The sequence below is a fragment of the Heteronotia binoei genome, chromosome 5, assembly GCF_032191835.1.
Source record: "Heteronotia binoei isolate CCM8104 ecotype False Entrance Well chromosome 5, APGP_CSIRO_Hbin_v1, whole genome shotgun sequence".
Classification (NCBI taxonomy): domain Eukaryota; kingdom Metazoa; phylum Chordata; class Lepidosauria; order Squamata; family Gekkonidae; genus Heteronotia; species Heteronotia binoei.
In genome coordinates, this window is record NC_083227.1 from 32,428,517 (window position 1) to 32,455,553 (window position 27,037).

Below are 27,037 nucleotides of genomic sequence, written 5' to 3' on the forward strand. Positions count from 1 at the left end.
TTACCTTTGTTTGTTGTTATTTCTTCTGTTAAGTGAGTTTATATTTGCAAAACCAGGAAAAGAAACAAGGACAGCTGCCAAACTTTTGGTACTGATGGTCAGGAAGAGGAAGTTATCTGGCTGAAAATAATGGTTACTCAGCTGGAAAAAAACAATCCAAACAGCTAAAGCACCAGTCTAAAGAACTAAAACATTAGTTTGAAGATAGTAGGTGATGTGAAAGATCACTATGTAGAACAGGGCTGGGGATAGGGTTGCCAAATCCAATTCAAGAAATATCTGGGGACTTTGGGGGTGGAGCCAGGAGACATTAGGGTGGAGCCAAGATCAAGGCTGTGACAAGCATAATTGAACTCCAAAGGGAGTTCTGGCCATCACATTTAAAGGGATGGCACACCTTTTCAATTCCTTCCTTCCATAGGAAATAATGAAGGATAGGGGCACCTTCTTTTAGGGCTCATAGAATTAGACCCCCTGGTCCAATCTTTTTGAAACTTGGGGGGTATTTTGGGGAGAGGCACTAGATGCTATACTGAAAATTTGGTGCCTCTACCCCAAAAAACAGCCCCCCCAGAGCCCCAGATACCCTCAGATCAATTCTCCATGATTTTCTACGGGAATAAATCTCCATAGGGAATAATAGAGTTCCCAGCAGACATTTCCCTCTCCTCCCCCCGCTTTCTGATGACCCTGAAGCAGGAGGGAGGGCCTCCATACCGGGGGATCCCCTGGCCCCACCTGGGGATTGGCAACCCTAGGTGGGGAACCTTTTTCTGCCAAGGGCCATATGGATATTCATAACATCATTCACAGGCCATAAAAAATCATCAACTTAAAAAACAGTGCTCCGCCAAGGGAGAATGATTCAGGCCAGCAGAATTAATGCAAATAATTGTTTTTCTATTTGAAGTCATGTGGGGAGAGCCTAACCTGGCACACACACACAAACACACCCGGTCTGCCTCCCTAGGCAAATGCATAGGTCCAGGGCTTTTTTGTAGAAAAAGCCCAGCAGGAACTCAGTAGCATATTAAGTCCACATCATCTAGTATTAGCATATTAGGTCACACATTAGCATATTAGGCCACGCCATCTGGGATAATCAAGTGCAAACTGAACTGTGACAGTAACTTTTCCAGGCCTACAGCAATTCTGGCCGGCCAGCCAGGCCCCAGGGAGGATGCTGCACAGTATATCTGGGCCCTGTATGAACATACATATGAAGCTGCCTTATACTGAATCAGACCCTCGGTCCCTCAAAGTCAGTATTGTCTACTCAGACTGGCAGCGGCTCTCCAGGGTCTCAAGCTGAGGTTTTTCATGCCTACTTGCTTGGACCCTTTTTAGTTGGAGATGCCAGGGATTGAACCTGGGACCTGCTTACCAAGCAGATGCTCTAGCACTGAGCCACCATCCCTGCCTGGCCCTGGGGAGGCTGCTGCACAGTGCGGTTGGGCCCCACGATCCTCGCTGGTCAGTCAGGCCCTAGAGAGGCTGCCACATGCCAGCAATCCCCAAGGGCCACACCAAGTGGAGGTTCCCCACCCCTGATGTAGAGCCTTAGAGAGCTGCTGCCTTTCAGAAGCCTCACCTAAACAAACCAATAGGCTGACTTGGAATAAGGTACTTTCCATAAGACTTTCCAGAAGGCAGTGGCAAACCACCTCTGCTCATCTCTAGCCTTGAAAACCCCTTGAGGGATTGTCATGAGTTGGATGCAACTTGACAGCATTTAAATATTATTATTAACTCACTTTAATCAGGAAGGAACAATGTTTTGAATCTCACAGAGAGAGAGAGAGAGAGAGAGAGAGAGAGAGAGAGAGAGAGAGAGAGAGAGAGAGAGGTGCCCATCTTCCAGGAAAAAGCAAATCTCCACAGGAATACAGGAACAACTGTATATCCCTAGCAGTGGCATATGTAAGGATGCATCATTTGTGCTAAGATCTAGTTAATTTGTGCCATAGCATTCCCCATTACTATGTATGGGTGTGAACGTTGGACAGTGATGAAAACTGAAAGGAAGAAAGTTGATTCATTTGAAACATGGTGTTGGAGGGAGAGTTTTATGGATACCATGGACCACCAAAAAGACAAATAAGTGGGTTCTAGATCGAATCAAGCCTGAACTTTTTCTAGGAGTTCAAATGACTAAACTGAGGCTTGTGTACTTTGGTCAAATTATGAGAAGACAAAAGTCACTGGAAAAGACAATAATACTAAGAAACGTTGAAGGCAGCAGAAAAAAGGAAGACCCAACATGAGACCGACTGACTCCACTAAGGAAGCCACCACAGCCCTCAGTTTGCAACACCTGAGCAAGGATGTTAAGGACAGCATGTTTTGGAGGACATGAATTCATAGAGTCACCATAAGTTGAAGCGACTTGATGGCATGGGGCACACACAGCACTGGCAAGCTCTACATGGCACAGCGTTTTATCAAGGAGCCAGTAAAAGACAATACACACCGCTGTGTGAAAGGAAAGGGGAGCAATGGCCAAGACGCTGCCCGTGGCATCAGAAGTTTGGTTCAGGGTGATGGAGCCCATGGAGTCCCCCTGTTCGGAAACAGAGACCAGGCGTTGGACCCGAGCACCTTCTGATTCTCCTGTCATCTTCAAAGAGACTGTGTAGTTGAATCCTAGAAAAGATGCAGAGCAGCCCCTTATGAATCCCCTCGCCTTTCTTCCCTTTCTGACAAGATACCCCTCTAAGAAAAACTATATTTCTCTGGATACAACTAGGGCTTTTTTAATAGCAGGAACACATTTGCATATTAGGCCATACCCCCTGCTGTAGCCAATCCTCCAAGAGCTTACTTAGTACAGGGCCTCCTGTAAGCTCCAGGAGGATTGGCTACATCAGGGTGTGTGGCCTAAAATATGCAAAGGAGTTCCTGCTACAAAAAAAAAGAGCCCTGGATACAACATATAGTCAAATGTGTACTTAGATGGAGTTCCACGCCTGCCTTAGCACAAGCTTAACATGGGTAGCCATGTTTGTAGCAGTAGAAAAGAACAGGAGTCCAGTAGCACCTTAAAGACTAACACAATATGTGACAGGGAATGCACTTTCGTGAGTCACTGCTCACTGAAGTGAAGCGAGCCAATGATTCACAAACGCTCCTACCCTGCCACAAATGTTAGTCTTTAAGCTGCTACTGAACTGTTGCTCTTTTCTGGTAGTACAAACTTGTCAGTAGGCACCTCCCCTCCCCAAACCCCACCCTCTCCTGGAACCACCCCCAAAGTCTCCAGGTATTTTCCAACACAGACCTGGCAACCCTATTCACACTGGCCTTGAGAAATGGCACCTGAGCACCAGTCTTTAAGTGTGTGGCTTCACATCCCAGAGCACTTACCTTTGACTGGCCGCCCCTGTATGGGAAGCACATAGTCTTTCCACTGCTGCATGATCTGGTAGGAAAAGTCGAACAAGCTCTTGCCCCCAATTTCGACCTCGTAGGAGCCACTGGGAGACATGGTCACAGTCCACGTGCCTCGCTGGTCAATACGAGACACCTTCACAACCTTATGGCTTCCTGTGCTGATCACCGTTTCAGTTGACGCTACCTGGGCACCTGCCATGGGGGAGACACAAAAGTAGACCGAGCTGCAGAATCCCAAGATGATCTAAAGTATGTACATATGTGCCATTAAGTCACAACTGACTTATGGTGGCCCCTGCAACTGGCTCTCAAGGCAAGTGGGAAGCAGAGGTGGTTGGCCACTGTCTTCCTCTGCAGAGTCCTCATTCGTGGTCTCCCATCCAAGTAATGACCCTGCTTAGGTTCCAAGATCTAAGAAGAACGGGATATACCATGCCTCATTCCCTCTTTTGCTACAAATTATCTCCCCTATTATCATTGTAGTAAACCTCCTTGATTTGTCTGATGTATCACAGTGTCCCCCTTACCTGAAGGCTGCAGCACACTCATGCTGAATCCAGAGGAACTTGTGCTCTTGATGGACACCGTTATTTCTGTGAGGGTCTCATCCACGGGGAAGGAGAACAAAGTCCCATGCAGGCGAGCACGAGTCACCTTCACAGGGGCAGCATTCAAGGAGAGCTCCATGATCCCCAGAACCTTGTTAAGCTCGCTCTTTGTGGTCATTGTATAATAACCACCAGAATAAGCAGCAAGCTCTTCATAGAGGTTACTGTACCTTCGTTGAGAGGCCTCGGAATTCTCTTTGTCAATACCTGTGGTGATTAAATGTATCCGGTGAAACCATCCCACCTCTGTATTTGTGTTCTCATAATCCCCAAAGGAACTAAGATATTTCAGCAGGAATGATAGTGAAGTGAACTGGGGGAGGACATTTGGTTTCTACACCTTTCTTGTGAGCTTCCCAGAAGCTTTTAGGTGGCCATTGTGGGAAACAGGATGCTGGACTTGATTGACCATGGATTTAATAAGCAGGGTTTTCTGATGTTGTTATGCTCCTTTTTTTTTTTGTTAAAGAAGGAAGGCTCTGCATCATCGTTGAAAATGCAATGTGTGGTGTACAAAGAAAAAGAGAAGAAGACTCTATAGAGGGCAGTAAGAAAACTAGATAGGATAATGATGTCCAGTGCTCCCTCTAAGCTGTGGAGTCTTGTGAGCAAAAATTCTACTTTATGAGCTACTGACTTTAACATTGAGAGCAAGCCATTTGACAGCTGCATAAATTAGTTTGCTCTGGGGCTAGAGGCTAAAAAACTGTGAACCAGCTCACACTAACTCAGTTTAGAGGAACTGATGAGGTCACCACCCTTTTTCCTGTTAAGTGTCATTCCTTGTCTGTCTCCAGATTGCTACTCTTAGGGCAATTCCCCCCTTCTTCTCAGAAGTGCCACACTCAGTCTTACCCTCTCTCTCATGCCCCGTGGCGCAGAGTGGTAAAGCAGCAGTACTGCAGTACTGTGATCTGAACTCTGCTCACGACCTGAGTTCTATCCCAGGTAGCTGACCCAAGGTTGACTCAGCCTTCCATCCTTCCGAGGTCGGTAAAATGAGTACCCAGTTTGCTGGGGGGAAAGTGTAAAAGCCTGGGGAAGGCAATAGCAAACCACCCCGTAAAAAGTCTGCCATGAAAGCAACGTCACCCCAGAGTCGGAAACGACTGGTGCTTGCACAGGGGATCCTTCCTTCCTTTCCTTTCCATGTAGAGATGTAGTTAGGAACACACCTCTGTCTCTCCTCTTTCCAATAAAGTATGTTAATTCCTAAATAAACCTTTATCTACTCTTTAATCAGGTTGTGCACCACTGCCGTGTTAATTGCCAATAGTCTTGGGTACAAAACTATTGTGCTCCCAAACCATCTCATATTTAAGAAATGTTTCTTATCCATGGACTGCTCTAATCCAGTGTCTCTTCTTTAGAAGGAATTGGCAGGAGGGTGCTCTAGAGTCTATGGGAAGTTAGTGCAGTATTGTGAACTAGTGAAGGATTCTAGAGCATGGTTTAAACATGAAATGAACTGTGTGTGGAAAAACACCCCACAACCTACCTGTGTGAAGTTCCACATAATTAGCATCACGTTTAAACTGGCCTTTTGGACCTATTCCACACACTATATTATGGCTACAAAAGTAATGCATGAAAGCCTGTTTTAGAATTTATGTTCAGTGCAATTCTGCATTGTTTACTATTGAGGCCCTGAGGCTCCATCTACATGTTACAAGGTCTTTGTGTTTGTTGGGGAACAATGTGAGACCATTTGTATCACCAATGCGAGTGTCACCCTGATGTTGCTGACACGATCATGTCACTTCTGGACTGGAAGTGACAACGTCACCATGTTGCTGACATCCCTGCCAGCCCCCGGAATGGTCCCCAAATCCTCCTACTGGCAGGAGGAAGGCACCTGACAACTCTAATCACAGAGAACCAGGGGTGGAATTCTAGTAGGAGCTCCTTTGCATATTAGGCCACACGCCCGTGGTGTAGCCAATTCTCCAAGAGCTTACAAGGCTTTTTTTTGTAAGCTCTTGGAGGATTGGCTACATCAGGGGTGTGTGGCCTAATATGCAAAGCAGTTCCTGCTAGAATTCCACCCCTGTGATAGAACTGGTAGGAGCACCTGTTGCCCTCCAGTAATGGGACAAATCCAGCCTGAGTTCTTTTGTGTTTATCCCACAGCAGCACCCGCCTTGCTAAAGCATACATACTTCGGCGTTTCCGGCTGGAGCAGTACCCTGTGAGGGCAGAATTCACCTCAGACTCTGAGGAATCAATCAGAACTTTGATTTCATCCAACAGGGATGCATCCTTTGCCCCAGCATCAGTGAAGATGAAGATCTTGGATCTGAAAATGGCAGAAAAGAATTATGGACAAGAGATTCAACAGGGAGGGACACTGGTAGGGCTGCCAACACTGGCTTGGGAAATTCCTGGAGATTTGGAGGATACTGGCTGAGGAGGGTAAAGTTTGAGGAGGTGAGGGACCTCAGCAGGGTATAATGCCACAGCCTTCTTCTCCATGAAGAAGAGTAGTTTTTTATACCTTGCTTTTTCCTACCCTAAGGAGTCTCAAAGTGGCTTACAATCACCTTTCCTTTCGTCTCCTCACAACAGTCACCTTGTGAGGCAGGTGGGGTTGAGAGAGTTCTGAGAGGACTGTGATTAGCCCAAGGTCACCCAGAAGGCTTTGTGAGAAGCAGCAGTGGGAATCAAACCTGGCTCTCCAGATTAGAGGCTGCTGCTCTTAACCACTACATCATGTTGGCTCTAGCGGAACTGATATTCAGGGTTGCATCAGTGCTTAATTCTTGTGGCCCTTTTTTACATGCCCCGGGAAATGCTGATTGCCACTTTGGGGTCAGGAAGCAATTTTACTTCAGGGTGGTTTGGCAAGGGGTCCTTGAAGGTTTTTGTCACCTTCTGGCAGTGTTGGCTCTACAGAGCCGCTGCAAACCTGGCGCTCTGGGCAGGGTACCCTGCCTTTGGCAAAAGCGACCGGGGCAGCAGTGCTCCTGTGCCTCAGAGCACACTGCGAGGCTGCTGTAGCTCCACCCCCTGCATCTGATGCATAAGACAGAGCGACAGGCAGCCTCACGGTGCGCTCTGAGGCGCAGGTGTGCTGGTGCTCCAGTTGCTTTCACTGGTATTTCCCTTGCCATGGAGGCAAGGATGAATGGGAGGGCCACACCGGCACCCTCTCGAAGCCCTAGGTCTGCCTAGTGCATGGGGCAGCCCTCCCTTCTGGGCATGGATCAGGGGGTCACTGGGTGTGCGTGTGGGGGCAGAGGTATTTGTGAATTTCCTGCATTGTGCAGGGGATTGTAATAGATGACCCTGGAGGTCCCTTCCAACCCTACGATCTCTCTCCTCTACAGATCAGTTGTAATACTGGGAGAGTTCTAGGTCCCACCTGGAGGCAGGTATTTCTAGTCACACTGGCAATTGTGGTGTGGGATTAGTAGGGCATGCAGGATATAGAGCAGGGGTGTCAAACTCATTTGTTATGAGGGCTAGATCTGACATAAATGAGACCTTGTTGGGCCAGGCCATGTATGTCATAAAAATGTAATGCCAAGTAGCAGAGGTATAAACTTGGGGCCAAACTACACCTTTGATTTTTCACCTGAACCAGGTCTGGACCCAACAGGTTTCTAAAAACAAAGGAGAGTCCCAATTGGCTCAGAATTCTGCCACAGGGGGGAAAAGGGCTCTTGCCTTCGCTCCCAAACAGGTCATTGAAGAGGGTCCCTGGAAGTGGCATAGGCTTGCCAATCACCAGGCCCCAGGGGGGGTTCTCCCGCTTTCCCAGGCTCCTTCCCACTCCCAGTCAGCTGGCCAGCTGGGGGAAGCTCCGCCCCCACAGCCACCATGTGCCTTTCCACCTCTGGAGGCTTTAGACTCCATTCGGAAAGGCTTCCTCTTGGGATGGTGAGTCTGTGTCCTTAAAGTTGAATGGGGGTGGGGGCAGAACAATATGGCTGCTCCCAGTGGCTGTGAAAGCAGCCCAGGCCCTCTGTTGGTTGCACAATCTTTTCAGAGGTTGTTCGCATAGGAAAGGTAAATGTGAATTTTTGGTTGCTCTGTATTACTTTGAAGAAGTTGGAAGTTCAGCAACTCGGGAGTAGAGATGCCAATCCCCAGGTGGGAGCAGGCCCTCCCCTGTGGGGATTCATTCAGTTTAATACAGAGAAGACGTGTTGGAATGCAGGCTTGAGGAACAGAGAGAGATAAGAACTTGGACGGGATGTTTTGCATACAACCTTGATTTTGCTGTTAGAGAAAACTTATTGTTTCTTTCATATACGCATGTGTGAGCTACTGTCTCTGGGCAGAATACACAGGGTAATTAATTGGCTGGTACAGGTGGCATGTTATTAAGTCATGAAAGATATAAAAGGCAGCCCTCGGTATTGGGAGGGGTCCTTTTGGTCCTTTTGTAGCGTCTTTTGTCTTTTGTAGGGCTTTTTGTAGGAACTAAGAATGTACCAAGAAGATAATAAAGAGTTTTTGAGTTATGAAGAAGCTTCTGACTGATTTGCGCAGCACTAGATAACTTTTTCCAGGCGCCTCCTTGTGTGCATGTGTGTGTTTTTCTTTTGGTGTAAATCTTTCTCTTATCACCAGTGCGTGGGCTAGATCCTGAGCACTTGGTCCCAGCTTCTGAATTACGACATTTGGTGCTCCCGCGCGAGGCACAGAAGAGATAGCAAGACAAGATAACCTGATTTATTGATCATCACTCACACCCTGCGCCCGGCGAGGGCTACGACGTCGAATTTCACCTGGTCAAGGTCCCTAGGGGTGAGTTGGCTTGTCAAGTTAGACCACACACACACTGTAGTGAAGATGGGGTCTACGTTATGTGCTGCTCAGGCTGATTTATTGCTTGAAAATCACTCCACTCCGCCCGAGGAAGGGCTTCAAAGACATTTTTTTCATCCGGTCAAGGATCCCAACGGTGGGTGTGATTTGTCAAGTAAAGAGCACACAGACCCTAAGAAAGTGGGTTGTTCCTTATCAGCTGGCCCAGCCAGCCTCAGAAAATATTTACACTGTCTTCTTTCCAAAGAAGGACTTGTTGTTAGAAAGTCTGATGTTTTTGATTTAGTTACAGCTATAACAGATGTTTGTTTGTGTGTTCCTGAGAGTGGAAGTTTAAATATACAAGACTGGCAAAAAATAGGAAATGCTTTTCAGGATCATCCAAAGATCACAGCCAAAGTTCTGTGTACCTGGGGCAAAGTAAAGGCTTTTTTAGAAGGGCTTAAGCCCACCAACATTCTATTTAATCAGCAGACAGAGGCTGAAGCAATGCTTTCTGGCGTCTTACCTCAGATTCTGCTACCATTGCCTTCAGGGTTTTGTGTTACATCTTCTGGCTGTGATGAAATTCATCTACCCCCTAAATTACCAGATGGCTCAAAGTCAAATAAGAAACTACTCAACAGCATTGCTCTTGTTCCAAAAATGCAGAGGCCAGCACAATTAACTACAAATCTCCAAGCTGCTGTGCTGGAGGAGGGGGATGCAAATATCCGAGGAGGCCCAGATACAGAACATCAAGGCCAAACTCAAGTTGTTTTTCCAGAAGGCTCAAGTGGGGGAGGAGAGCTAGCTGCTTGTGGCAGATTTGATACATTCCAGACTCTGAATGAGCTGCAGGAATCAGTACCTTATATCACAGCCGTACAGCAGGCAGTGCTGATGGAAGGAGCACTCTCTCAATTGTCCTCACTTGTCACTAAGGCCTATAAAGAAATCCCAGAGGCTGATGAGAATTCCTTGGCTAGTTTTGCTAACACATGCCAAGGTGCCACAGAACCCTATGCTGAATCTGTTAATGGACTTATGAGGGCAGTGCAGAGGCAGATTGACAGTGCTGGGGCTGGAAAGCAATTGGCTTTTGAAAATGCTAATGAGGATTGCAAGGCAGCTTTGACACCTATCTACAGCAATCCCACCACTGATATTCAATCTATGCTCAAAGTGTGCCAAAATGTGGGATCTTGCCTCCTGGCGGCTGCAGTTCCAGCTGCTCAAGGATCATTAAATCCAGCAGTGTCATTACATGCCCTGCCTATACACTGGAAATATGGATGACATTCTGCTGGTTGGAAGTGGACATTAAGTCATCATATGGATTTTTTTTTTAGTAACAAGTGTTTCAAGAATATGGCCTTATGATTGCACCAGAAAAAATTCAACGTCAAAGTCCTTATGTGTATTTAGGGCACAAGTTTTCCACAACTTCATTAATTTCAGTGTTTCCACAATTGCAGCTTCCAAAAGACATTGACATTGATACAATTACAAAGTACATTGGGAAACATTAATTGGGCTAGGCCTTCCTAGCGTTTACAACCATGGAACTGTCACCTTTATTTTTAACACTTGCTGGACATTCATCTCCTGCAGAAAAGATTGAAGTCTACCTTTGAAGAAATTGCTGTCGTGGAATGGATTAATCTACCACATACTTTTTCAAAGAACTTGTACTCAAATATTATAGCAATCTCTGACTTGTTTTTTAAATCCAGAAGTAATCCAATCCAGTTAACAGGAAAAGATATTAATGTTGTTTATTTTCCCTTTTCACAGGTTGTTGCAGACCACTTCAAAGTTCCAAATAGCTTTTGAGGGTTTTCTGGGAACAATCCTTTGTAACACCCCCCCAAAGATAAATGTTTGTTGTTGTTTGTCCAAATGTCTTACTAACTAACAACTTGCGTTTTTTTCACACCCTTTGCAAAATGTGTTAACTCTTTTTACAGATGGATCTCCAGGGTGTGGGAAGTGAAATTTACTAATTTACAGTTATCAGCCCAGTGGTCAAAATTGGCTGCTGTAATTTTAGCATTTCAGTTGTTTAAAAATGATGATTTTACTCTTGTAGTAGATACTTAATATGTGTTCAGATTAATGATGCATTTACTTTTGTTTTATTTGGCTCCACTTATTGACAAAGAGTTGTATAAAATATTTTGTCAGTTGCAGTTTTTATTACAGGAGAGAAGAGCTTTCTGTTTTGTCACATTCGTTTCTACTCTGGTCTACCAGGGATGTTGGTGAAAGGAAATGCACGTGCAGATGCAGCTCTTCAGAATAATGTTTTTTCCTTGTTTGACAATCCTATTCAGTCACATGCTGCATTCCATCAGTCTGCAGAGACTTTGCATAGAATGTTCTCCATACCGATGTTACAAGCAAGAGACATTGTGTCTGCATATCTTTCTTATTGTAAGACTTCCATTAGCCTTTCTTTTGATGCAGTGAATTTTCGAGAAGCTCAGGCCAACCAGGTTTGGCAATTGGATGTGATTCATGTGTCAACATTAGCTCCTCTCAACAAGTTACATCTCACCATAAATACATCTTTGGGTTTTATCTGGACTATGCCCATGAAAGAAGAAACATCATGTCATGTTATTCAACATTGTATTTGAGCTTTTGCAGTTATGGAGGCCAGGATGTTTAAAAATGGACAATGTGCCTGGCTATGTTTCTACAGCATTTGCAGATTTTTGTTAATTGTGTGGGAACAAAATTAACTCATGCTATTCCTTTCAATTCAACAGGTCAAGCTATTGTGGAAAGAGCTCATTTAACCTTTAAATCGCTATTGTATTGCCAGACGGAGGGGAAAGGGATTCCAACAGCAGCTGTTCCCACAGTCATGGCTAGAGTGCTTTATGCTTTAAATTTTTGTTTATTCCCCATAACAGGGTCTCATATTCCTGTTGAGCTTTATTTTAGGTCAGAACAACTGCCTAGACCACTTGTCACCTATCAGAAGTTTCCTTATCCTGAATGGAAAGGTCCTGTCCCCCTGATCACCTGGGGAAGATAATATATTACAGTAGCATTAAAGAAAGCACTTCTATGGATTCCCCCAACGTGGCAGGGTGTTCTATGGATTCCTGCTCGATGTGTCAAACCATGGCGTAGAGAATTTGAATTGTTTTTGTAATCTTAATGTTAAGAGTAACAGTTGGAGATGGAAATGTAAATCTGAAATGAAAGACAAACGTGGAAACAACTGAAAATTATAGTTATGGTTTAAAAGATGGTATATTTTTATTTGTAAACATAGTGCTTATAAGGTTTTGTTTTCTTATTAGAGAAGCAAATGTACTCTAATTGCTCTTAGTCCTTATGACATGTATACTGTTAAACATTCTGATATTATGGTATCATATAATCCTCACACACACATATATATGTATAAGCAAGCACTGAATAAGTTACAGATAGTGTTATTGGATATTATAAGTTTTTATTCTTACTATAATTTTTGTTAGTAATGATTTGATATTGTTAACCATTTCTAAAGATATAGAACTATTTACTAATGCTTTAAAATAGCTATTTCTGCTTTGCTAATTGAAATGAATTTTGTAATGAATACTGTTTTTTAGAATTGTCTTGGTTTAGATTTTCTATTTTTATAGAATTAGGTTTTATATCTTTCTTAAATCAATTTTGTTGTTTTTATAAGTGAATCAAGGGTTATAGAGGAAGCCATGGTTAAATATGATCCTGGTTTCCAAATTGGGAGTAGTTGGGAAATTTTGTAATGGCAGTGATTATGATATTCATATTACTAATAACTTGTTTTTATATTCAATGTATTCCTTCATTAATCAATGTATTTAGGTTATGTAGTTAATGTTTTCCTTTAGTCTTAATAGTTGACAAAATAAATAAAAAGAGAGGAGATGTGGGGATTCATTCAGTTTAATACAGAGAAGACGTGTTGGAATGCAGGCTTGAGGAACAGAGAGAGATAAGAACTTGGACGGGATGTTTTGCATACAACCTTGATTTTGCTGTTAGAGAAAACTTATTGTTTCTTTCATATACGCATGTGTGAGCTACTGTCTCTGGGCAGAATACACAGGGTAATTAATTGGCTGGTACAGGTGGCATGTTATTAAGTCATGAAAGATATAAAAGGCAGCCCTCGGTATTGGGAGGGGTCCTTTTGGTCCTTTTGTAGCGTCTTTTGTCTTTTGTAGGGCTTTTTGTAGGAACTAAGAATGTACCAAGAAGATAATAAAGAGTTTTTGAGTTATGAAGAAGCTTCTGACTGATTTGCGCAGCACTAGATAACTTTTTCCAGGCGCCTCCTTGTGTGCATGTGTGTGTTTTTCTTTTGGTGTAAATCTTTCTCTTATCACCAGTGCGTGGGCTGGATCCTGAGCACTTGGTCCCAGCTTCTGAATTACGACACCCCCGCTTCAGAGTCATCAGAAACGGGGGGGGGCACTTCATTATTTCCTATGGAGATCAATTCCCATAGGGTATATTGGAGAAAATATCTGGGGCTCTGGAGGGGCTGGGTGTTTTTGAGGTAGAGGCACCAAATTTTCAGCATAGGATCTGATACCTCTCCTCAAAATGCTCTCCAAATTTCAAAAAGATTTGACCAGGGTGTCCAATTCTATGATCCCCAAAAGAAGGTGCTTAATTATTTCTAATGTAGGGAAGGTGTGCAGTTCCTTTAAATGTGATGGCCAGAACTCCCTTTGGAGTTCAATTGTGCTTGTCACAACTTCGCTTATGGCTCCACCCCCAAAATCTCCTGGCTCCACCCCCAAAGTCCCCAGATATTCCTTGCATTGGACTTGGCAACCCTAAAGTGGCAAGACAGGAGGAGCAAAGGAAGGGATATATTGGGAGGGAAGCATGGAAGGTCAGTGTGATGCCAGTACCTTGGCATGCTCTCCTGCAGAGCCAGCTTCAGACCAGTTAACGACATCTCGGGGCAGTCACCACCCCCGGTAGCGGTGAGGCCACCAATAAAGGACTCAAATGTACTCACATCTTGGGTCTTACGGACAGGACCAACATCTGCAGGGTATAGTTACAATGGGAAGAGAGCAATGAAAACAGACACACCTTAAGCAAATAGCAGCTCAGATCAGTTTCTGTCTGGACTTTTGGGCATGTAATGACAGTTAAAGGTAAAACAAGACACAGCACCAATGTGAAACAATGTCCTCATCTGCCCTCTGGTGTTTATGAAAGCTGGCCAGTTATGTGTATATAAATCTGTGCAACTTGTATTAGTGCGCATTGTATCTCTTAGGGTGTTGCCCTCATTATACCTTTAAAACTAGTTTCACACCAGTTTAATTGCCATGTCTTCTGATAATTATATATTAAACTGGTAGGCAACAACATGCTTTGAATTCCAAAAGGGCTATATAAATACCAAATGGTATCATTTAGGGCCATAAGCCTAAAGCTGAGCTTTTCAGGTTGCTTGCCGCTAAAGAGTAGAAGGCACACAATACAGCGTGAGATGAAAACAAGAACTGTTTTCCATGTCCCCTCACCTGGATCATTGAAGGGCACAAGAATGAAGTTATATGGTGCATCCGGGGAACCGGAATATTTTCTAAGGAGTTTGGTGCTAACTTCTTTGACCTGTTTAATGTCATTCGACATGCTGCCAGTTGTATCTATTGCAAAAGTGAGGGAATAGCCTTCCAAGTTGAAAAACTTCTGGAAAATATCACGGCCAACAAGTTCCAAGAAGCTGGATCCTGAGCAAAGACAGAATACGATCAGTTTATATCTATCCCACAGATCATTTTGTCTTTCACTGCTCTGGTGATAGGTTGTATTGCTTCTACTAACACAAGTTCTGGGCATGACATGCTCGGAAAACATCCTAGCCCAGAGGTCCTCAACAGGGTGCCCATGGCCGCTATGGTGCCCACCAACACTTTCCCTGGTACCCAGTCAAGCGTTTTTAGAAAGTGAGTTGGGCTTTCAGCCAGTAAGTCTTCTGATTGGCCATTGGAGAAAAGGAAAGCTCTTCCATTAGCATGTCACAGGCAGGGAAACTCCTACAAGATAATGACTCCTACAGGATAATGATTCAGCCCTACTCCACCTTCCTGAGTAGATATAAATTACCTGCCTACCATCTTCTTCTCGCTTTGACACAGAGAGAACTCTAGCTTTCTGCGTGATACCTCTGAAGAGGCCAGTCACAGCTGCTGGTGAAATATCAGGTTCTACAATGCCAAGACCATGGCCATACAGCCTGGGAAATCTACAACAACAATGGAGATTTGATTGGCTGCACAGGTCTTCATAGACTTTGCTTTGGCTGCAGCTGCCATCACAGCACAAGGATCTTCTCTGTATGACTGAAGATAAGCTGCTGAAACCATGTTGTGCCTGCCTCCACCTTTGGTGGCAGCCATTTTATGGCTCCACTCACCATGCTGTATCAGAATTCCAAAGGTGTCCACAGGCTTAAAAAGGCTGAAGGCCTTGTCCTAACTATTGTGGACCAGAGATGAGAACCAGGGCCCAAAATTTGAGGGGGTGTGTGTGTCATTTTCAAACCAGGAATGCAGAAGTTACTGAAGCCAGTCACCAACTACCAGGTGTGTGAGGCACTAGACTGTGGACTTACCACTTCCAACAAAGAAGTCCCTGGTGGCCTGTATGGCCAACTCAGCTGCTTTCTTATGCAAATGATGGTGAGGAGAAAGCAGGGGTTCAGAGGTCTCTTTGTTGATGCCCCCAGTGGGAGGGTAATTTTGGGTCACGTCATTTCTTCCACCGTGTCCACATTTGCCTGCAGAAAGAACACGGGATCAGAGAGGAAGAAGGTAGAAGAATAGTGAGGTGGGATTGAACCATAGGTTCTCTATGCACAGCTCAAACCACGGGGGAAACCCATATCTCCATTTTTGCTTAATATAAGGAAAGACTGCATTGAATCTTTAAATGGGCTGAGTACAATGGTCAATATTATGATAGTCTGGCAGGTTCACATATCAATCTGTGATCTTATGGAAATCAGTATTGTATTGTAACTCTTGGTTGATGTCACACACATCCAGAGATTTGGGAAATTTCTTACCAGATTATTGTATCATTGACTATTTTGTTGTGCATGTGCCATCACCCTGAGAAGTTATGTATGGCCTATTCCATAAACTTTCAGCAACCATACAGCATAAGAGAAAGCAACAGTTTATATATAACTGAAAGCAAGGTGCTTTATATCATGTCAGATTATGGATCTTTTGAGTCAACAGTTGGCAGCTCTCTGACTGGCAGGGGCTTCCCAGACCTGCTGGTTGGGATCCTTTAACCAGAGATGCCTGGAATCTACCATTGAGTTAGGGTTCCTTGCCAATTTCATCCCCAGTTGATTCTTAATATTTCATTCTTGGATGCAGACGCCCACCACATATTTATCAAATCCTCCACAGGACAACACCACAAACACCCTACCTACCATGGCTAGCAATCATCATCATCATCATGGCTTTTTTGTAGCAGGAACTCCTTTGCATATTAGACCACACACCCCCTGATGTAGCCAATCATCCAAGAGTTTACAGGGCTCTTAGTACAGGGCCTATTGTAAGCTCTTGGAGGATTGGCTACATCCGGGGTGTGTGGCCTAATATGCAAAAGAGTTCCTGCTACAAAAAAAGCCCTGATCATCATTATAACAAAAAATGGTCTTACCTTGAGGCTTGGTTTTGCATGTTGCTGATAACTTGTACCCACTTGTGAGTAAATCATTCACTAGTATGTTTTCTTGGCACAGGTACCGGCCGCTGTTAAATGAAGAAGTGAATAGATAAACAGCTTTGGGGTTCAAATTTCCAAAGATGGGTTGTGTGTGCAGAGGGACTAAGAGCTCATTCCAAACCCACTTAAAATAAAGGAAGTAATCCAGCCAGACTTGACACTGTAGACCAAGATTTACACATGTGAATGTGCAGCTAAACCTGGATATCCTGGGTTAGCCTGGTCTCATCAGGTCTTGGAAGCTAAGCAGAGTTGGACCTTGATTAGTATTTGGATGAGAGACCACCAAGGAGGTCCTACGCAGAGGCACGCCATGGCAAACAACCTCTGAACTTTCCTTGCCTTGAAAACTCTATCAGGATTTCCGTAAGTACTTTCCAGGAACCTCACATGCAGTTACCTTTTACTGAGTCACACTGCTTGGTCTTTCAGGATTGGTATTGTCTGTTCTGACTGGCAGTGGCTCTCCAGAGTCTCAGGTAGAGATCGCCAAGGGTGGAATTCTAGCAGGAGCTCCTTTACATATTAGGCCACACACCCCTGATGTAGCCAATTTTCCAAGAGCTTACAAGGCTCTTTTTGGTAAGCTCATGGAGGATTGGCTACATCAGGGGTGTGTGGCTTAATATGCAAAGAAGTTTGAGCTAGAATTCTACCCCTGGGGATCACATTGCTCGCTATATGTTTCTTTTAACTGGAGATGCTGGGGGTTGAACCTGGGACCTTCTGCATGCAAAACAGATGCTCTACCACTGAGCCATAGCCCCCCTCCCTAGTCCTAGCTCTAAACCATTGAAAGCCAGAATAGTTTAGTGATTGGACTTTTCTGGGTTCAGGTTGGACTTCATAAGAATATCAGCACTAAAAACTTTAGGTTGGTTTTATCCAGATTTAACTGTTTATGGCATCTATCAGAGAACTGTGGGAATGACAGCTTGGCAATGCATGTGGAGTCCAATCCAATGAGGAGGAAAAAAATGGAATAGAAATGGAGATGGATATGTAGCTGGATGTTAGAGATATCACCGGGGCTTTATTTGTAGCAGGAACTCATTTGCATATTAGGCCACACCCTCTGATGTAGCCAATCCTCCTGGAGCTTACAGTAGGCCTTGTACAAAGAGCCCTGTAAACTCTTGAAGAATTGGCTACATGAGGGGTGTGGCCTAATATGCAAAGGAGTTCCTGCTACAAAAAAGCCCTGGATATCACACAAACAAGACAGTGGGCACCCTTGACAATTTCTCCTGTACAAGTTAGGTGTGGCAGGGCAAGAACTGCATATTCCGAGGAAGTCAATATATTTTTTTAATTTGGAAAACAACATTTTTGCATCAACAGCTGTGCTTTTGAAATGTCATATGACTCCCCACAGCAATAATTACTCATTGTAAGCATCAGAACAAATACTTTGGGCCAAGCTACACAATGTGTTTTTGTTGTGTCTGACGTTCATCCCGGAAAGTACAGCACAGCGCGCCTGTGGGCAGTGCCTGGAAAGGACAAACGCAGTCCACCTATGGCAATCAGTGGTCTATGCTATGAACTTTGCGAGTGGGCCAGAGTGGATACCAGCTTGGGTGCTGCGGCTCACTGGGTTCCGCTCTTACGAGGTCTCGTCGGAAGGGGGGCAGCTCCTCCACAGACACATAGACCAACGTCACCACTGCACCCTGCTGGAGGAACCGGCAGGGCCAGGGGGAATGGGGAACAGAGAGAGCATGGGGCTGCTGCAAGAAGCCATGCTGCCGGGCTCACCAGGTTCGCTGGTGGAGGAGCCTTACAGGGTGGGGGAGATACCTCCACAGGCTCGAGACAATGCTCTGCTGACCGTGCCCCAAAGCGAGGAACCAGTGGTTACAGAACCCCTGGCAGCAGCCCCAACTCCCCAGATCGAACATTGGCAGTCGCAGAGAGCAGCGGCTGCCCACTCATTTGTAAGATTATGTATCTTGAACTGGGGGGAGGGGAGGAGTGTTGTGTCCGGTGTTCGTCCTGGAAAGTACAGCATAGTGCACCTGTGGGCTGTGCCTTGAAGGAACAAACTCAGCCCGCCTATGGCGATCAGTGGCGGGAAGTTTAACTGGCCAGGATTGGACCTGACCAGGAAGAAGGTTTTTCCGGGAAATGTATATAACGGGGGACTCGGCCCTGCCATGTGATACACTCGCTAATTAAGCATGTTGCCATCTGAATGTCTCCAACCTCAGTACATTACAGTTTTTATAATGAATTGGATCTCGGTTCCCACACACACACAGTCACAAAATAGGGGAAATAACAGTTAGATGTTATAACTCTATATGCAAGAGGATCTGGGTGGGAAAGGGTTAAGAGAATTCTTTCACTGGAGTACTTGGCAGTTGGCTCCACCCTATCATTGGTTAGATGTTGAGCTTCTTTGGCTAGGGTTGCCAGGCCCAATGTCCATGTCAGTAGGGGGTGGGAGAGAACTTTCTAGGAGCAGGACACAGCGACATTATGTGCTGACATCACATAGAAGTGATGTCATTGCATTGGGGATGTCTATCAGTGATGTTCTTGCTTTTGAACAAAACTCTATGGTAAAATTGGCATCAAATCCATAGAGTCTTGCCCCAAAACCAGGTGTCACCACATGATGTCTCTGGCATGACATCACTTCCATGTGACATCAGCACTTTGGGGATGTTGCATAGTAATGTCACTGTTTGGGGACAGGGTTTTCCCCATTGGCCAGCTGGCCGGCAGTGGGCAGAAACCCCCAAAACTGGGGGATCCTTTGCTCTGAACTGGGGACTATCTTTGGCCCTTGTTTGCCTTCTGTTTCATCTTATAGAGGACCTTCTCTCTTTTACCTGGGCTTGGAGATGTAGCAAGTTGACCTTTTTCGAAGTTATTCTGTTCACAATAAGTAAATGTACCTACATGAATATGTCAGGTAAGATGTGCTTCTATTTTTGTAAGTAAAATTTCTTTCTCTTGTAACCCTTGGAGTCAGACCATCTTTGTAATTTGTTTGAACAGCATTTTCCCCTTAACCAAGAAATGTGGAGGTTTGGGAAAAAAACTTCTGTGCTTCCAAGGCAATTGACTTTTAAAAAAGGTAAAGGTAGTCCCCTGTGCAAGCATCAGTCGTTTCTGGCTCTGGGGTGACATCGCATCATGATGTTTTCATGGCAGACTTTTTACGGGGTGGTTTGTCATTCCCTTCCCCAGTCATCTACACTTCCCCTCCCCCGCAGCAAGCTGGGTACTCATTTTACTGACCTCGGAAGGATGGAAGGCCGAGACCAATTTCACCTTACTCCGCTCTCACATCCGTCTTCTCAGCATGGTGTCCTCCCGATTTCCCACTATTTGCATTGGGGCTGCAGAAAACATCGTGGTTTTCGCGCAGCAAATGGAAACTGGTTTTTAACGGTTTCTGTTTGCTGCACAAAACCCGCAATGTTTGCTGCAGCCCCAATGCAAATAGTGGGAAATCAGGAGGATGCCATGCTGAGAAGATGGGCATGAGAGCAGTGTAAAGGTGAGTGTGACATAGGTCTGAGTCAACCTTGAGCCAGTTACCTGAATCCAGCTTCTGCCGGGATCGGAATCAGGTAGTGAACAGAGAGCTCAGACTGCAGTACTGCAGCTTTACCACTTTGTGCCACGGGGCTCCATAATTGACTTTTTACATTTAACTTAATAATAACTCTTCTTGGGGCTATTTCAGCTTGGGAAAGGTGCATTGGGGGAAGGCAGGAACCCCTCCTCCCCCTGTGCTATGGTCCTTTGGCACATTGGGCCCTTGCAGAGTTTGAAAAGGGCATTCCCTGCAGGGGATCCTGATCCATTTTGTTAAATAGTGTATCGAGTAGTTCGGAACTTATTCTTAATTCTCATTCTGTAATTCAGGAATAATAATAAATCTACTACCTCATCAGTTTCCCATGTAGATAAACAGTGTAAAGATTATTAAACAAGGCTAAAAGATTTAGGTGCCAGAGATATGTTTAACAAGACAAGGAATGCAGAATTTGTTATTCTGAAAGGCATGTTCTGAACTTTCCACTGGTTATGTCTGCATAACTGAGCATGTATATGTCTGTACTACGAGTCACAGTTCTGGCATCTATGTGATCTTGACACAGATTGCGGGCCAGAATATACATGCAGTAGAATTAAACACCAAAGCCTTTTCTGGACTGCTCTGTTTTCGCTGTAGGAGGAGGGGGTAGGCTGCAGTCTCAATTTAAAAAAGCAAGACAATGGGTAGTCCAAACCTTTATCTTTATGCATATGTCACCTCTTTCTCAGTATGAGCCCTGAACTCTTGGATCTTAAACAGACAAGACGAAGATAATATGTTTGAGCCTGTAATTGCATGCTGCCTCAGTGTGCCTCAGGGCCATGAAGGGAGAGGGGGTTAACCCTTCAGCTTTTGTTCGGATCTGGTATTCCAAATCCCTCCCCCTTTCTACTATTAGCATTTAAACAGGGGAGGACTCTCCACCCCTGCCTGAGATTCAAAGATTTGATATTTGGTCATGTTTGGGGTTTTTTTGCTGGTAACGAGAAACTGTGTCTATATCCCCTCATTTTATTGATAGGGTTGCCAGCAGGACAGGAAAAAAAGTCTCTTTAACTGAGGTTTAAAGAATGGAAGTGAGGAGCAGAAGCTTTTCACTGCATGAAGTTAAAGAACATGATAATTGCTTGATGATCTGAAATAATATGAAAGGGACAGCTAGAGGGGCCAGTCTCAAAGGTGGCCAATTTAAAAATGCTTACCTTGTTTCTTTGGTGCAATCTGCACACGTTGTCTTAGAAACAGGGGCAACAGGGAACGCAGAATGAGATGCATTTACTGGGGACAGATAAAGAGATGGGGAAAGGCCTTTTTAAAGAGTTGAACATAAAAACTCCACTGGGGAAAAATATGCAACTGGTATTTCCCACCAACCTCTTTCAGAATCATCCAGCCTAGGGTTGCCAGCTCAGGATTGGGAAATCCTGGAGATTTTTTTTTTTTTTGGGGGGGGGAAACCTGAGGGGAGCAGAGTTTGGGGAGGGGAGCAACTTCAATATGGTATAAAGTCTGTAGAAACTAAATTTACCCCAAAGGAAGCTGACTCTGAATGTAAGATGATCCCCCTTTTTAAAAGGAACACGCACAAAAGGTTTTGCATTATTATGTGTAAAAGCAAGTTTAAGATGCTGCCCCCACCTTTCTTGATGGCACTTGTGGGATAAAAGCCTAGTGTCCTCTCAAGTATGTCAGCCATCCATTTTGCTTCAAATAGAGTTGCCAGTCACGGCTCCTTTCATGATTGATGTAGCAATAATGGATGATATGGTTTTTGCTTGAGTTAGTCAATGTCAAATATGCATATAGTTGTAAATAAAGGATAAAAGAGAAGCAGAGATTCTCTCAAAGCATCATTTGTGTCCATACCCACAAACAGGGCCAGCGTGCCCAGTAGGTGACCTTAGGCAGTTGCCTATGGCTGTGGCCCTTAGGAGGGCCGAATTGGGTGCCCTCCACATGATTTGTGGTGGCAGGGGTGGGGGCATGGCAGAGGTGGGGGCTCCTGTGGTGAGGTGCACTTCCTCTTGTCCTGGGGCCCAGCAGGGCTGTAGAGGCAGTGGTGGGAGCACCAAGGCACCCTCCTCCTGCTCAGCCTGGCATCAGCAGCCCTCACAGCCGAGCCCCAGCCAGGACTGGTCCCCACGTGTGGAGAGGGCTGGGTTGGCCAGAGAAGTGGAGGTGGGCTTGGGTGCCAGCTGAAGGGCCAGCCAAGAGTCCCTCAAACTCCCCAATGGTGCATACCCCAGCAAGGGTGGCAAGAGGACCCCGGCAGTCAAGCCCGGCTGCAGCCACCAGTGCAGGGAAGCCAACCCACTCTTCCACCAGTTCCACCCCATCCTCAGCTCCGTCTTCGATCAGGTAAGGGCGCCTTGCCTAGGGTGCCAAAAAACCTGGCGCCGGCCCTGCTCACAAACAAACCAGAAATGCTGTTGAGATGTGCATCTTGCTATGAATTAAATTATCTGATCTAGGAAAGCTAACTGGATGTCTAGGGCTTCTTCAGTGCATGCCAATATCCAAATCTGGCAAGACCAGCATCATCCAGAACAGTTTATTGTGACTTACATAGGTACCCATATGGGTTGGTGTTTCCCATCTCGATCCAATTAGTATTGCTGTAGAATTTCTGAAGAATGTGGAGGGCTTTTCCTGTGTTTAGGCGAGCCGATTCCAAAGCTGCTGAGGTCACTGGGCCTTTCAGACCAGATAGCACAGAGTCCTGCAGGACTCGAAGCTGTTTGATACCTGGAAATCAGAAGCAAAGTAGGACTTAATGATGTTTTCTCATGCCTTCCATGAATGTTTAGTTTCTAAAATGGAAAAGGGGCAGGGGCCCAGGGGGTCAAGCCTAAGTTATATCCTCTTCCTTACCATCCCTTATTCCAGGCCGAGGTGGCTAATCATCTAGGGCCTCTTTTGCCTTGAAAGAAGCTGCTACCTAAGTGGATAGAATTGCCAAACTCCAGGTGGTAGCTGGAGATCTCCTGGAATTATAGCTGATCTCCAGGTGATCGAGATCAGTTCGCCTGGAGAAACTGACCCTGTTGGAAGGGTTTTGTCAGGCTTTTGGTTGAGGACAGCAATGGTTACCATCTTAGCTGGAACTAGGGTTGCCAAGTCCAATTTAAGAAATATCTGGGGACTTTGGGGGTGGAGCCAGGAGACATTAGCAGTGGAGCCAAGATCAAGGCTGTGACAAGCATAATTGAACTCCAAAGGGAGTTCTGGCCATCACATTTAAAGGACGGCATACTTTTTCAATGCCTTCCTTCCATAGGAAATAATGAAGGATACGGGCACCTTCTTTTGGAGCTCATAGTCCAATGGCCCTGGTCCAATCTTTTTGAAACTTGGGGGGTATTTTGGGGAGAGGCACTAGATGCTATACTGAAAATTTGGTGCCTCTACCTCAAAAAACAGCCCCCCCCCAGAGCCCCAGATACCCGCGGATCAATTCTCCATGATTTTCTATGGGAATAAATCTCCATAGGGAATAACAGAGTTCCCAGCAGACATTTCCCTTCCCCCGCTTTCTGATGACCCTGAAGCGGGGGGAGGGTCTCCAAACCGGGGGATCCCCTGCCCCCACCTGGGGATTGGCTACCCTAGCTGGAACCCTTCTCTGCTCTCTATACGCATTTTGCCTCCTTCCCCTGCCTACAAAGGAGTTGGCAGTCTGAACTGGGATTAACTAATTATCACCATCTGATTTTTAAAAATGTTTTAAGTCACTGATTGTTTTATTTCTGTATTTTTTATAGATTCTGTATATCACCCAGAGCCCTGCAGTAGCAGGTACTGGGCAATTCATAACTCACTACTACTACTACATACTCCTTCTAAGCTGTGGAGTCTTATGAGCAACAATTCTACCTTGTGAGCTATTGGCATTAAAGTTGTGAGCCGCTGCAGAAATTAGTTTGCTCTGGGCCATTTTTCCCGAGCTAAGACATAAATATATGAGGTGGAGGCTAAAAAATTGGGAGCTAGCTCACACTAACTCAGTTTAGAGGGAACGTTGTAGTATTAGTAAATGTGAGAAAGTAATGACATAGTGAGCATTCTGGTAACATATCACTGTGCTGCAGCCTCAGCATTCCATTCTGATAGAGTTTCAGCATAACAGGGGTTTGGACCAGGGCTGTCAATCACTTTCAATCATGATTAAGCCGATCTCTCCGCCCAAAGACCCTCTTCCCACTCTGGCCTTCCGAAAGGCACAGCCACCCCCTACTTTTGCCGATGTCTTCACAGTGGAAAAAGAAGCTGCTGTCCTCCGTGTAATAGATCTCCACTTGATTATTCCCATCGATGATTTCCTTAAGAGCTTTGCTGAACCGCTTGGCAGAGACGTCAGCTGCGCGTGGAGAGAAAACGACAAATCAAATTTTGATTGCTAGGAGCAAATGGCTTGCATCCCCTGGAGCATTTCTGCAGACAGACAGTTTTCTGCCACTGAACATAGGAGGAGATGTGGGTTAAGAACATAAGAGCATAAGAGACTCTATGTTGGATCAGGCCAATGGCCCATCCAGTCCAACACTCTGTGTCACACAGTGGCCCCCTTCCAAAAAACCCCCAGATGCCATCAGGAGGTCCATCATTGGACCAGGGAGTTCTCCAGGAGGACTATGGGGCCTAGGATAAAGAAAATCTGCTGGTCCCTACCTTGGAAATAAGCCTTGAATAGTCCGCTAGCATTCAGTGGCTTCATAAATTCCAACTTTCCAGGTGCCATGGTAGGTTTTCCAGGCAGGGGGTTCCTCTCCATGTACCAGGCAACAGCCCGTAGCACCCCCATTTCGGTGATGTCGGTATCCGTGAAGTCAGTTGGGGCAATGCCCCCCGATTCGTGGTTGGGACGGAATCCAGCCACCATACCTGCCCACAGGAGCAAAAGAAGTTCTCTGGGGAGCAGCATGTCTTGTGGTGAGGGACAAGCAGGAACTTAGTGGAGGGCAAAGAATGGAAAGATCCTTGGGTCTGTCTTGCTGGGCATGCTGCGTCTGCTCTGGCACATGCTCTTTGCCCTGTCAGTGAAATAGCTGAGGCAGGACCAGGGAAATCCCCCTTGCCACTCAGCCCATTTCCTTATTGTCAACTGGGCGAAGGATCCAGGAGAGCCCAGCTCTCCAAATCTTTCCTTTGTCACCAGTAACTGTACTTCTCAGAATAATGAGAGATGTGTACAAATGGTGTTTCTGAAGGGTTGCTGCTTCTTTTTTGACAGGATTGTTGGAGCAAGTGAATCAGCATGCCTGGACACCAGGGGGTGCTACATCACTCTAAGGCTACTAACAGACCCCCTGGCATCACCATTGTTTCACACACTTTCCATCCACTTTCAATACACTTTCCAACTGGATTTTGGCAGTTCACAAGTAAAATCCAGTCGGCAGCTGCATTGAAAGTGGATTGAAAGTGCATTATTTAGTGTGGGTGATCGCAGCCTATGATTGGCATTGTGTGATTGCTTAATAGCCAAGGAACTGAGGAATAAACCACTTAACAACTGGTCAACGAGAAGCAGGGAAAAAGTGGTGATGGGATGTAGAAAATAGTGACTGAAGAGGGATAGAGAGAACCGTGATGGGCAGGATCCCTCTGTCTTGTTTTATTGGTGCTGGGAGTGTTGAGGGCAATTTATACACACACACACACACACACACATGTATGTATAAATGTGTGTGTGTGTGTGTCAAAATGTGGGTTTGGTCCCAAAACAGTATTTCGCAAGTGGAGAACTGATGAACACTCACTAACTTCCAATTTCTCCCTTCCCCACTGGCATTCTCTCCATGCCACTGCACCAGTCACCATTTTATTCTCTCTCCTCCTGTTTCTCCTTTCCCCACCTTGTCACCAATTTTTCCTCTCCTATTCCCAGAGGATTGCTGGGGGGTGGGGTTTGCCCAGTGCATCAATGTGTATATGTGAAGAAAGCAGGGATGGGAGGGAGGGAGGGAGGAGAAAGAGGTCACAGAGGGGAGAGCAGCAGGGGAGAAAATCGGGGCTAGCAGGTGGGAGATGGCATTTTGTCCCCCGTTCATGTGTCCCCAACTTGCATGCTTTTTATAGGGTGTAGTAGATAGAGTGTGGGACTAGGATCTGGGAGACCCAAATTTGAATCTACTCTGCTGTGGAAGCTTGTTGCATGACCTTGGGCAAGTCACACACTCTCAGCCTAGCCCACTTGGAGGAAAGGAGAAGGGATGCTGTAAGCCACTTTATGAGATTACATGTATTGGATGCATTTTAAGGACCTGCATGCTCCCTATATGCATGATTAATTGGCTTTCCCTTTTATGTGAAAAAAACAGCAATGTAACATCTGCAGACAGCTGCGTACAAGTGGGGACCTTATCATAATTCCCCAGTGCCCCAAATGGATTGGCCATGAGTGAGTCCAGGAATCCTTGACCTACTTCAACTCTCCCTTATGCTCCACAGTTCGCGCATTTATCTGGATTCAGCTTGAGGAGGGTGTGCGCTTTTGGGTTCACAGGACTGGGTGACTGGGCTCTCTCCAGTGCTATTCTAGTCACTGAATTTCTGTGAGATTAATTTATAAGCCTTCCTGGAATAAACAAGGGACAAAGTCTATCAAGAAGGCTGATAAATCCCAAGTCAGTCTTCAGCAAAGAGTACTCATTGCACCACTGGCCTATCCCAGGGAAGGGCTATGCTCAGTATTAGAGTGCATGCATTGTATATAGAAATGTGAAGGCCCGAAAAATTCAGAAAAAAACTATGTCCTCCCCCCCGTTTTTTCCCCTTTTTTGTTTTTTCCCAAAAAATTGGGAAAATTGAAAAAAAGAAAAGAAAAGAAATTGATTATGGAATGTATTAATTTAGCATGATGAATAAAATATTTTAAGACAAGGTGTTCAAATATTTTCCAAAACATTTCTAAAAAATATGTATGGTATCAGATTATTCTAATTTCTGTGCACTGAGGACAAGC

The 27,037-nt window shown here is 45.2% G+C and overlaps 1 protein-coding gene across 1 annotated transcript in view; it reads right to left on the reverse strand.

The window, feature by feature from the left end:
* The window catches only part of LOC132572237 (von Willebrand factor A domain-containing protein 7-like), a 39,387-nt gene extending 14,308 nt beyond the window's left edge, over window positions 1–25,079 (reverse strand). Inside the window, exons 1-12 of the mRNA XM_060239095.1 lie at window positions 24,742–25,079; window positions 24,308–24,430; window positions 22,639–22,818; window positions 21,276–21,351; window positions 16,452–16,543; window positions 15,382–15,546; window positions 14,288–14,497; window positions 13,661–13,799; window positions 6,158–6,294; window positions 3,918–4,205; window positions 3,364–3,582; window positions 2,471–2,643 (exon numbers count right to left, since the gene is read on the reverse strand). Of these exons, the coding sequence (XP_060095078.1) occupies window positions 2,471–2,643; window positions 3,364–3,582; window positions 3,918–4,205; window positions 6,158–6,294; window positions 13,661–13,799; window positions 14,288–14,497; window positions 15,382–15,546; window positions 16,452–16,543; window positions 21,276–21,351; window positions 22,639–22,818; window positions 24,308–24,430; window positions 24,742–24,994 (2,055 nt within the window). The 5' untranslated portion in view covers window positions 24,995–25,079. The remainder of the gene's footprint in view (window positions 1–2,470; window positions 2,644–3,363; window positions 3,583–3,917; window positions 4,206–6,157; window positions 6,295–13,660; window positions 13,800–14,287; window positions 14,498–15,381; window positions 15,547–16,451; window positions 16,544–21,275; window positions 21,352–22,638; window positions 22,819–24,307; window positions 24,431–24,741) is intronic.
* Between the last annotated feature and the right edge of the window lie 1,958 nt (window positions 25,080–27,037).